The sequence below is a fragment of the Oncorhynchus gorbuscha genome, linkage group LG16 (genome assembly GCF_021184085.1).
Source record: "Oncorhynchus gorbuscha isolate QuinsamMale2020 ecotype Even-year linkage group LG16, OgorEven_v1.0, whole genome shotgun sequence".
Classification (NCBI taxonomy): Eukaryota; Metazoa; Chordata; class Actinopteri; order Salmoniformes; family Salmonidae; genus Oncorhynchus; species Oncorhynchus gorbuscha.
Genome location: NC_060188.1, coordinates 45,032,965 through 45,046,060, shown reverse-complemented (window position 1 = coordinate 45,046,060; position 13,096 = coordinate 45,032,965). Strand labels below are relative to the sequence as shown.

The following is a 13,096-nucleotide window of genomic DNA, read 5'->3' as shown; positions in this document are numbered from 1 at the left end:
AAAACTGTCCAATCCCTGAAGGGTTCTATTACTTCCTCTCTGCCACAACAAATTAATTCAGACACTGACCTCATTACAGAAAAAAATGCCATCATTTATGCATTTAATCACCATTTTATTTCACTGGGCTCTCTCTTTCAAATAACCTCTAAGCCTATTCACAATGATATTGGGCAGGATGTTGTTAGGGGAAACTTGCTGAATGATCAGAGAAATGATAGTAAAAGCTTTTTGGGGGGGCTATTTACAGAATAAGAAGTCCTGGATGCTATGCTAGCAACAGACAACAATACATCCACAGGAGGCTACCAATGGATACTGCTCTGCTTAAGTGTGCATCATTGTTTGCTCAATAACAAAAAAAAAATGTATGTAACATTTATCAGGAAATATTCCAAAAGTATGGAAATCAGCTCTTGTGCTGCAAATCCATAAGGGAGGGGATAGGAGTGATCTTAATAATTACCGCCCCATTTCAAGGCTTCTTTGTCTAGCTAAAATTCTTGAATCATTGGTAAATGTACAATTTTGCTCTTTTTTATTTGAGAAATGTATTTTGAATGTAAACCAATCAGGGTTTGGGCCTGGGCATAGCACGATTACAGCAACCACTTTAGTTGTTAATTTTCTTGTCAATGCTTTAGAGACTAAAATGACATGTGCTACTTTGTTTGTGGATCTGTCAAAAGCTGGTGATCATGCTATTTTATTGAAGGCCTGAGCTCTGACGCCTGTTCATGGTTTCACGATTATCTTGGCGACAACTCAGGCCATCGTGATTGATGGGGTTGAAGGGGAATTTCGCCCTGGGGGAATTTGGGCTTGTTTTCATCATGTCTGATACATTTCTAGGGCAGTGAGATGTGTTTCAGACATAATTGCCCAGGAGGAAGGCAGGTCAGGGTTTTGCACACTGAATTATACACCCTATGATGGCTTTAAGGTCATTGATTGGGGGTGAGATCTAAATATACATGTAGTCCTGCTTTGTAGCATTTTGCGAAGGCTCTACATTATACTGATCATACTTTGTTGTGTGTTTAGATATGGTTGTCCTTCTTCGATAGAGCCATTGGACGTCTTTCAGCGATGTTCCTATCAGCGGCCTATCAAATATACAAGCCGACACATTTTTACAATCTCTGAAAAACTACTGGGTGGTGATTCATCCTCTGGCCCCTGACAACAATCCTTTAGGCAATACTGAAAGAATTTACCAGACGCAATGACTTCAAGTGATTCCTCTCATCAACACGAATTCGTCGATGGACCATCTATTAGCTACATGTTGATATTCAATCATACATGTTTTAACCGGAATATAGTGAAGACGATTCAAAACAAAGAGTTGGATTTAGCTAACGTTAGAAGCTCAGCTACCCATCAAAGAGGGCAGATGACAAATACGGTGTCTAGCTACCTAGCTAGCTAGCTAACATTAGTTTAACTACTGAAACCCATATTGGGCTAACATACTGTGTTACAGAGGAGAAATCAAATTATTTTTTATTTTGCTAACTAATTAGCTAAATTACCTAACCAAACAACTACCTGTAACCATATCTATGACTAAAAATAAAATATTTTGTATCTCGGTTGTTAAACCTCTTCCCTTTTTAGTCATAGATATGGCTAGTTACTAAACAGCAAGCTACGCCGTTTACAACTAGCAATCTAAAGCTAGGTTTTCCAGCAGACGTTAGCACATTACTGGAGTTGGCTAGCTAGTTAGTGTAGTATCTGGCATCTACATTTGTTTATATTAGTTACTGTGCTGTTACTAAGCAGTAATGCATTACGGCAGTGTTATGTTACTACACCTAATAGGAAATGCACAATGCGCACTGGGGTGCCGGGAACTGTAGAGCACGAGGGGTTTTGACTAAATGAAAACTAACTGTACTCCCGCCTCCTGCCTGGTCATTTCTCCACAACACAAATATTACAGTTAGCCTGGTGCCTGCTAACTTATTATGCGCCACGCCTCACATTTATAACTTGTTAGCAAGCTTGTTAGCCTGGTGCCTGCTAACTTATTATGCTCCACACATCACATGTATAACTTGTTAGCAAACGTGTAACATCAGCAACAAAGCATTTTACACTTTGTGGAAGAGACGTAGGGCAACATGCCTTTGTTTGTACCATTCAGTTGATCTCTTTACCCTCTAGCATATTGTTTAGGCACAATGAGGGGACATTAGGAGCTGTTTTTTAGAAGAAAGATCAGTCAACAATGTGAGTGGGCTGGGCTAAAGGTGTGAAAAGTCTTAGGAAGGCATTTCTTGCACAGTATGAATTTGTGTATGGGAGATTGAGAAAGTGCACCTCAATCACTCGACACATTAACTGTCTTAAGCATTACCTTGCACAACCAAAACTCCCTTCCTCATCTCAAAGTACTGTCTAAACCTCCCCCGCCCATTGACTTTGACATATAATTGTCAATAGTTGCCCTTTCCACAGGAATTTGTATTGTCTTGAGAATCTGCTAAGAGAATAAAGCGGTTGTGTCATTACTGTTGTAGCCTTTTCAGTGTTCCTTGCTGGTTTCTGTCCCACAATCTGTTGTGCTCCATAACTAACCCTACCCAAAAAGGCCCCCTCTTTGGGGTACTTTTCAGCAGGGCACCGTGGAATGATTCCAGATAACCTGAGTTTTAGCAAAGGCGTAAACTAAATGGATTACATGGTCTGGAAGGTACTCTGTGTTCCTCAGGCTAATCACCTGTAACCCCATAACACAAATCATACAAACACTAACCAATTCATGTTTATACCATGCTTACTGTATATTGACATATCTAAGCTGTCAGCTTGTAAATATTTTGCAAACTTACCTTCACTGTCACGCCTTGGTCATTGTATTTTGTGTTTTTGTTATATGTTTGGGTAGGCCAGGGTGTGACATGGGTTTATATGTTGTGTTTCATATTGGGGTTTGTATAAATTGGGATTGTGTATGATTAGGGGTGTGTCTAGTTTGGCTTGGCTGCCTGAGGCGATTCTCAATTGGAGTCAGGTGATTCTCGTTGTCTCGGATTGGGAACCGTATTTAGGTAGCCTGAGTTCGCGTAGTATTTTGTTGGTGTTTGTTCCTGCCTCTGTGTAGTGTTCACCAGATAGGCTGTAATAGGTTTCACGTTCCATTTGTTGTTTTTCGTATTTATTCAGTTATTTCATGTACCGCGATATATTTCATTAAAGTCATGAGTAACCTACACGCTGCATTTCGGTCTGACTCTCTTCATTCAACAGACAAACAACGTTACAGAAACACCCACCACCACTCACAGACCGAGCAGCGTGTGAACTGGCAGGAGCTAAAGGACGACGTTATGGACAGCAGAAGCATGGAGTATACTACGTGGGAAGAAATCGACAGGTGGGCGGCCGACTCAGAGCGAGTGCAGGAGCCCGCCTGGGATTCGCTTCAGCAGTGCGAAGTGGGCTATAGACGTATGGAGTCGAAAAGGAAAGCACGGCGATGCAGAGCGAAAACCGAAAGTAACGGGGGAAAGCGCAGAGAGAGAGTGGCTGAGTCAGGAGTCAGACCTGAGCCTACTCTCCCTGTTAATCGTGAAGAGCAGTTGCAGTGGGAGAGGCTGCACCACTTGGAGATTTGGACATGGGAGGAGGAATTAGATGGTAAAGGACCCTGGGCGCAGCCGGGAGAATATCGCCGTCCCAAGGAAGAAATAGACGCGGGTAAAGCGGAGAGGCGCAGGTATGAGGAGGCAGCACGGCAACTAGGCTGGAAACCAGAAAGTCACCCCAAAAAATGTATTGGGGGGAGGCTTAGGGAGAGTATGACTGAGTCAGGAGATAGACCTGAGCCAACTCTCCTTGTTCATCGTGAGGAGCCAAGGAGGAGACCAGAACCAGAGCCAGTGTTAGAGGTGAGCGAAGCAGAGACTGTGAAGGAGTTAATGGGGAAAGTGGAGTGGAGAGTAATGAGGGAGTTGCTAGCTTGGTGCTATAGATATAATATTCGTCCGACGGATCGTGTCAGGGATTTGATAGCGCCTGAGTTAGCGCTCTATACTCAACCTGAGGTGCGTGTTAGTCAGCTGGTGAAGTTGGTGCCAGCCTCACGCACCAGGCCTCCTGTGCACATCCCTAGCCTTGCACGTCCTGTGCCTACACTGCTCTCAAGATCTCCAGTACGCCTTCACGGTCTAGCCCATCCTGTGCCACCTCCACACACCAGTCCTCCGGTAGCAGCTCCCCACACCAGGCTTCCTGTGCGTGTCCTCTATCCAGTACCACCAGTTCCAGCACCACGCACCAGGCCTCCAGTGCGCCTCGCATGTTCAGCGCAGCCAGCGCTTTTCTCCTCTCCTGCGCTGTTGGAGTCTCTCGCATGTTCAGCGCAGCCAGCGCTTTTCTCCCCTCCTGCGCTGCCGGAGTCTCTCGCCTGTTCAGCGCAGCCAGCGCTTTTCTCCTCTCCTGCGCTGCCGGAGTCTCTGGCCTGTTTAGCGCAGCCAGAGCCTTTCTCCTCTCCTGCCCTGCCGGAGTCTCCTGCCTGTCCAGCGCCGCCAGTGCTCCCAGTCGGCCCAGCGTGGCCAGTGCTCCCAGTCGGCCCAGCGCGGCCAGTGCTCCCAGTCTGCCCCGCGCCGCCAGCACCGCCAGTCTGCCCAGCGCCGCTAGTGCTCCCAGTCTGCCCAGTGCTCCCAGTCTGCCCAGCTCCGCCAGTGCTCCCAGTCTGCCCAGTGCTCCCAGTCTGCCCAGCGCCGCCAGTGCTCCCAGTCTGCCCAGCTCCGCCAGTGCTCCCAGTCTGCCCAGCGCCTCCAGTCTGCCCAGCGCCGCCAGTCGGCCCAGCGTCGCCAGTCTGCCAGGATCCGCCAGAAGTGCCAGTCTGCCAAGATCCGCCAGAAGTGCCAGTCTGCCAAGATCTTCTAGATCGGCCAGACAACCTGAATCATCCAGTTCCACCAGCCAGCCAGGATTTACCGGAGCCTACTACCTGCCTGAGCTTCCTCTCAGTACTGAGCTTCCTCTCAGTACTGGGCTTCCTCTCAGTACTGGGCTTTCTCTCACTACCGCGCTTCCCCTCAGTACCGGGCTTCCCCTCAGTACCGGGCTGCTTCTGTCCCGAGCTGCCCCTCAGTCCCGGGCTGCCCCTCTGTCCCGGGCTGCCTCTCTGTCCTGAGATGCCCCTCTGTCCTGAGATGCCCCTCTGTCCCGAGCTGCCCCTCTGTCCTGAGCTGCCCCTCTGTCACGAGCTGCTCCTCAGTTATGTGGGGATCTGGGTGAGGACTATTAGGCCATGGTCGGCGGAAAAGGTGGATTATCCCAGGACGCGAAGGGGAAGAACTAGGACATTAATGGAGTGGGGTCCACGTCCCGAGCCAGAACCGCCACCATGGACAGACGCCCACCCGGACCCTCCCTATGCTCTTGAGGAGCGTCCGGGAGTCCGCACCTTAGGGGGGGGGGGTTCTGTCACGCCTTGGTCATTGTATTTTTTTGTTTTTGTTATATGTTTGGGCAGGCCAGGGTGTGACATGGGTTTATATGTTGTGTTTCATATTGGGGTTTGTATAAATTGGAATTGTGTATGATTAGGGGTGTGTCTAGTTAGGCTTGGCTGCCTGAGGCGATTCTCAATTGGAGTCAGGTGATTCTCGTTGTCTCGGATTGGGAACCGTATTTAGGTAGCCTGAGTTCGTGTTGTATTTTGTGGGTGTTTGTTCCTGTCTCTGTGTAGTGTTCACCAGATAGGCTGTAATAGGTTTCACATTCCGTTTGTTGTTTTTTGTATTTATTCAGTTATTTCACGTACCGCGATATATTTAATTAAAGTCATGAGTAACCTACACGCTGCATTTCGGTCTGACTCTCTTTATTCAACAGACGAACGACGTTACATTCACCTTGTGCAGAGCTACGGGTTGGAAGTGCATTTTGGTGGACCCAGATTCTGTACCACCTACAACAAAACACACAATTTAACCACTCCACTAATTGTATTTATCTATATTTGACTGGCTAGCTAAGTATACCTAACAAGGACATTTCAATATTTTCAGCGTGCTGTTACCTTACTAGCCTCACTAAATTGGCAGCAAGATTACTGGCCAGCTGAGACTGGCTGAGAACCAACGAACCAACCATAAATTAATTATACACATGAGTTAGTGAGTCACTGTAGCTATATTGACAATTCTATTACCACCGTATTTAACCATGGCAAGCTGACTCGGCATAAGGTTGAATACAAACAGTGTAGTTATTCCCTCTGTAACGCAATCAAACAGGCAAAAACGTAAGTACAGAGACAAAGTAGAATTGCAATTCAATGGATCAGACATGAAACAATCATGAATTACAGAGTGACAATCAGCCATGTCGCGGACACAGACGTCTTGCCCCCGGACAAGCTAAACACCTTCACCAACTTTGAGGACAACACAGTACCACCGAACCAGCCCACTCCCAAGGACTGTGAGCTCTCCTTCTCCGTGGCCGACGTGAGTGAGACATTTAAGCGTGTTAAGCCTCGCAAGGCTGCCGGCCCAGAGGGCTTCCCTAGCCGCATCCGCAGACCAGCTGGCTGGAGTGTTTACGGACATATTCAATCTCTCCCTATCCCAGTCTTCCTGACGGACCGACCCCAGGTGGTGAAGGTAGGAAACAACAACTCCACTTCGCTGATCCTCAACACTGGGGCCCTACAAGGGTGCGTGCTCAGTTCCCCTCCCGTACTCCATGTTCACCCATGACTGCGTGTCAATGCAGGCCTCAAACTCAATAACTTTTGTAGCCAACAGTAGTAGGCCTGATTACCAACAATGATGAGACCGCCTACAGGGAGGAGTTGAGGGCCCTGGCAGAGTGGTGCCAGGAAAATACCTCAATGCCAACAAAACAAAGGAGCTGATTGTGGACTTCAGGAAACAGCAGAGAGAGCACAACCCTTTCCACATCGACGGGACCTCAGTGGAGAAGGAGATAAGCTAAGATAAGCTACAAGTTCCTGCGTGTACACATCACTGACAATCTGCAATGATTCAACCACACAGACAGTGTTGTGAAGAAGGCGCAACAGCACCTCTTCAACCTCAGAAAGATGAAGAAATGTGGCTTGTCCCCTAAGAACCTCACAAATGTTTACAGTTGTGGCAATTGCACTGCCTGCAACTACAGGGCTCTCCTGCATCACCATGGGCATACTGCCTATCCTTCAGGACACCTACGACACCCGGTGTCACAGGAATGGCAAAAAGATAATCAAGGACATCAACCACCCAAGCCAAGGCCTATTCACCCCGTTAACATCCAGAAGGTGAGGTCAGTACAGGTGTATCAAAGCTGGGTCAGAGAGACTGAAAAAATTGCTTCTATCTCAAGGCCATCAGAATGATAAATAGCATTACTAGCCGGCTACCACCCGCTTAATCAACCATGCACCTTAGAGGCTGCTGCGCTATATACATAGACATGGAATCACTGGTCACTTTAACAATGGGAACACTATTCACTTTAGTAATGTTTACATTCTGCTTTACTTATTTCAAAAGTACAGTCGTGGCCATCATTTTTGAGAATGACACAAATTCACATTCTGCTGCCTCAGTTTGTATGATGGCAATTTGCATATACTCCAGAATGTTATGAAGAGTGATCAGATGAATTGCAATTGATTGCAAAGTCCATCTTTGTCATGCAAATGAACGAAATGGTACCAACACTTCCTCCGAGAGCAACTTCTCCCAACCATCCAGGAACAGTTTGGTGAGGAACAATGCCTTTTCCAGCATGATGGAGCACCTTACCATAAGGAAAAAGTGATAACTAAGTGGCTCAGGGAACAAAACATGGATATTTTGGGTCCATGGCCAGGAAACTCCCCAGACCTTAATCCCATTGAGAACTTGTGATCAATCTTCAAGAGGCGGGTGGACAAACAAAAACCCACAAATTCTGACAATCTCCAAGCATTGATTATACAAGAATGTTCTGCCATCAGTCAGGATGTGGCCCAGAAGTTAATTGACAGCATGCCTGGGCGGATTGCCAAGTCTTGAAAAAGAATGGTCAACACTACAAATATTGACTCTTTGCATCAACTTCCTGTAATTGTCAATAAAAGCCTTAAACACTTATGAAATGCTTGTAATTATACTTCAGTATTCCATAGTAACATCTGACTAAAATATCTAAAGACACTGAAGCAGCAAACTTTGTGAAAATTAATATTTGTGTCATTCTCAAATCTTTTGGCCATGACTGTATATACAGTATTCTATTTTACTGTATTTTTGTCAATGCCACTCCGACATTGCTCGTCCTAATATTTATACAGTATATTTCTTAATTCAATTATTTTACTTTAGATTTGTTTCTATTGTTGTGAATTGTTAGTTACTACTGCTCTTTTGGAGCTAGGAAGTCAAGCTTTTCGCTACACCCGTAATAACATCTGATAAATGTGTGTATGTGACCAGTAAAATTTGACATTGATTTTGACTTGTCAAATACAAAACACAAATTTTTTAAATTCCATTTCGAGAAAGTTTTGAAGCATTTTTAGTAGCGTGCCCTTACTAGCACGACCCAGGCACAGACTCACCTGTACGATGTCCATAGGACAGTCTCGGTCTCGGCAGGACTTGAGGCTGTCCTAATATTAACACCATACTCTGGCATTGGTTTATAGACTAACCCTCTGTTCTCTCCCATGTAGACCTGCCCCTGGTCAACCTATCTGTTGAGCCCCAGCCCATACTGGAGGGCAATCTGGTAAAGTTTCACTGCTCTGCCAAAGCTAACCCACCAGTCATCCACTACAGGTGAGTTAGTACACCTGCATATACAGACACACACACACACACACACTCTCTCTTTCTCACACACACACATCTATTTTTCTCTCCGATTTAAATCTTTTGGTTTGAGTGACCCAAAATCTCCACTTTTTGATGCACTTATTGTGTTCAGTAGGCCTATATACACACTATCTACATTCCTCTCATGTTTATGCATACAGGCTGCTTTAGGAGTTCTGTAGTCTCTCTGTCCAAGTTATGCTGCTCTACTGGGGTATAGCACAATAAACAACCACATACAGTTTAAGTCAGAAGTTTACATACACTTAGGTTGAAGTCAGTAACACTCGTTTTTCAACCACTCCACAAATTTCTTGTTAACAAACTATAGTTTTGGCAAGTCAGTTAGGACATCTACTTTGTACAAGACACAAGTACTTTTTCCAACAATTGTTTACAGACAGATTATTTCACTTATAATTCAGTATATCACAATTCCATTGGATAAGAAGTTTACATAATCTAAATTGACTGTGCCTTCAAACAGCTTGGAAAATTCCCAAAATGATGTCATGGCTTTAGAAGCTTCTGATAGGCTAAATGACATCATTTGAGTCAATTGGAGGTGTACCTTTACCTTAGTGCCTCTTTGCTTGAAATCATGGAGAAATCAAAAGAAATCAGTCAAGACCTCAGAAAGAAATTGTAGACCTCCACAATTCTGATTCATCCTTGGGAGCAATTTCTAAATGCCTGAAGGTACCACGTTCATCTGTACAAACAATAGTACGAAGTATACACACCATGGGACCACGCAGCCATCATACCGCTCAGGAAGGAGACGTTCTGTCTCTTAGAGATGAACGTACTTTGGTGTGAAAAGTGCAAATCAAAACCAGAACAACAGCAAAGGACCCTGTGAATATGCTGGAGGAAACAGTTACAAAAAGTTCTAAATTGACATAACCTGAAAGGCCGCTCAGCAAGGAAGAAGCCACTGCTCCAAAACCACCATGAAAAAGCCAGACTATGCCTTGCAACTGCACATGGGGACAAAGATCGTACTTTTTTGAGAAATGTCCTCTGGTTTGATGAAACAAAATTAGAACTGTTTGGCCATAAAGACCATCGTTATGTTTGGAGGAAAAAGGGGGAGGCTTGCAAGCTGAAGAACACCATCCTAACTGTGAAGCAGGGGGTGGCAGCATCATGTTGTGGGGGTGCTTTGCTGCAGGAGGGACTGGTGCACTTCACAAAATAGATGGCATCATGTGGAAGGAAAATTACGTGGATATATTGAAGCAACATCTCAAGACATCAGTCAGGAAGTTAAAGCTTGGTCGCAAACTGGTCTTCCAAATGGACAATGATCCCAAGCATACTTCCAAAGTTGTAGCAAAATAACATAAGACAACAAAGTCAAGGTATTGGAGTGGCCATCTGTTGCAGGAATTACATTGCTCTATGTTTTAATACCCAATTAAAATCAAACACTCTGTCAATTCATAAGGATTTGTAAGACCCTTATTCGATAATAATGGACAGAGCCCAGTCTTAAAGTCAATCAGCAGAGTTTATTCACGAGAGTACTGAACACGATACAGTTTACCACAGGTTATAAACTGAAAATAACGTCATTAGTTCCAGTACCAACCCATCTATTCTGCCACCCTGGTACAAAGGCAGTATCTCAAGCCTTCCCACATCGTCTCCCTACCAATTTAATATAATTTATGGCCGAGCCAAGGTCTTCTTGTGTAGATAAGCATTCTAGCGAGTCTGAAGATATAGTTCATTCTACCAAGGAACAGACAGTCATTGTTCTAATTCTTGATTATATTTACACACATTATGTTCAGTACTAGGATTAAGAAAGAAAATTCATAAATATACAGTAACATAATAGTATTCTGATTAATACATATACAGTAACATAATAGTATTCTGATTAGTATATATACAGTAACATAATAGTCTTCTGATTAGTCAGTCCTGATTTGAAATGTATACATAATTAGTCATTATTGATTTTAAAAAATCCCGTAACACCATCACAAAGCCCTGACCTCAATTCAATAGAAAATTTGTGGGCAGACCTGAAAAAGAGTGTGCGAGCAAGGATGCCTCCAAACCTGACTCTGTTACACTAGCTCTGTCAGGAGGAATGGGCCAAAATTCACCCAACGTATTGTGGGAAGCTTGTGGAAGGCTACTCGAAATGTTTGACACAAGTAAAAAAAGAAATAAAGACAATGCTCCAAATACTAATTGAGTGTTGTAACGGCGTTCGTCTGTTGAAGGAAGAGAGTCGGACCGAAATGCAGCGTGTTGGTTACTCATGACTTTAATGAAATGAATCGCGGTACATGAAATAACTCATAAATACAAAACAAAAAACAGAACGTGAAACTTATTACAGCCTATCTGGTGAACACTACACAAAGACAGGAACAATCACCCACGAAATACAAAGCGAAACTCTGGCTCCCTAAATACGGTTCCCAATCAGAGACAACGAGAATCACCTGACTCTGATTGAGAATCGCCTCAGGCAGCCAAGCCTATACAACACCCCTAATCAGCCGTGATCCCAAATAATACAAACCCCAATACGAAAACCACCTAATAAACCCATTGTGGCAAAGAAGGGGGTCGAGTGATAAGTGGCAGATATGTGAGAGCAGAGCTAATAAACGGGCTCTGCCCGATCACTAAAATGGCCACCCTGTCAGAACTACAGATCACAAAATGGCCGACCGCCAAAACTACAAGTCCCAGAAGCAAGGGGAACCCTCAGAAGGTGGAGCCGACTCACAGATAAAGGGTCAAGAATAACCTTGAAGAGGTTTGCCACACGTGGTGGAGGATGCGGGCATGGACTAACATACCACTTGTTAGGTAGAAGGAAAAAATAAATAAATGTTCAGTTAGCACTCCAAGGGGAGTCAGGTTTTTTTTTGTTTTGGCTTTGTTTGGTTAGGACAGTTTTTCAGGAAAATGAGTATGGAGGGAGCCATACAGGCCCTGTTACAAGCGGCGGCAGCCCAACAAGAGGCAACTAGAGCTCAACAGATAGTTCATCAGGATGCAATGCGAATGTATCAGGACACGTTACAGACCCAGCAACCTTTCAACGGCTCATGGACAAAGTCCTAAAACTGCACAAGGCATACGCCGCAGCTTATTTAGATGACGTGGGGATCTACAGCCCAGATTGGGAATCCTACTTACCCCGGGTACAGGCAGTGTTAGATGCCCTTAGAAAGGCAGGGCTCACTGCAAACCCTGCCAAGTGTTATGTGGGGTTAGAGGAAACAGAGTATCTGGGATACACTGAGGGAAGAGGGTTAATCAAACCCCAACATAAGAAGGTGAAGGCAATTAGAGAATGGCCGAAACCAGTAAATAAGAAGCAGGTTCGAGCCTTCCTAGGTCTGACCGGTTACTACCGGAAGTTCATCCCAAGTTATGCCACAGTGGCCGCCCCACTTACCGACATGACTAGAGCCAGAGGGCCAAACATGGTCAAATGGGATGAAAGGGCCACCAAAGCATTTAGGACATTACAGGAGGCTCTCTGTTGTAACCCAGTGCTGGTGGTACCAGACTTTGAGAGAGAGTTTGTGGTTCAGACGGATGCCTCAGAGGTCGGCTTGGGAGCAGTGCTATCCCAAGAGGTAGAAGGGGTGGAACACCCCATCCTGTTTTTAAGCAGGAAGCTGGAACCACGGGAAACCAACTACTCAGTCGTTGAGAAAGAGGCGCTGGCAGTAAAGTGGGCTCTAGAAAGCCTGAAGTACTACCTGCTGGGGCGCCACTTCACCCTCATCAGTGACCATGCCCCACTCACCTGGATGCATAGGGCTAAAGAGAAGAACGCTCGGGTGATGCGGTGGTTTTTGAGTCTCCAACCGTTTCATTTTGACTTGAAACACAGAGCAGGGAAGGAAATGGGAAACGTGGATGGGTTATCCCGCATGCATGCATGCTGCGGTAGCCCGACCTAGGGGGTCGGATCTAGGGGGAGAGATATGTGGCAAAGAAGGGGGTCGAGTGATAAGTGGCAGATATGTGAGAGCAGAGCTAATAAACGGGCTCTGCCCGATCACTAAAATGGCCACCCCTGTCAGAACTACAGATCACAAAATGGCCGACCGCCAAAACTACAAGTCCCAGAAGCAAGGGGAACCCTCAGAAGGTGGAGCCGACTCACAGATAAAGGGTCAAGAATAACCTTGAAGAGGTTTGCCACACCATGTCACACCCTGGCCTACCCAAACATATAACACAAACACAAAATACAATGACCAAGGCGTGACAAGTGT

At 45.3% G+C, this 13,096-nt stretch overlaps 1 protein-coding gene across 1 annotated transcript in view; it reads left to right on the top strand.

Moving 5' to 3' along the window:
• The window catches only part of LOC123999764 (kin of IRRE-like protein 3), a 138,962-nt gene that overhangs the window by 66,848 nt on the left and 59,018 nt on the right, over positions 1-13,096 (top strand). Inside the window, exon 6 of the mRNA XM_046305791.1 lies at positions 8,690-8,795. Coding sequence (XP_046161747.1) covers positions 8,690-8,795 — 106 coding nt within the window. The remainder of the gene's footprint in view (positions 1-8,689; positions 8,796-13,096) is intronic.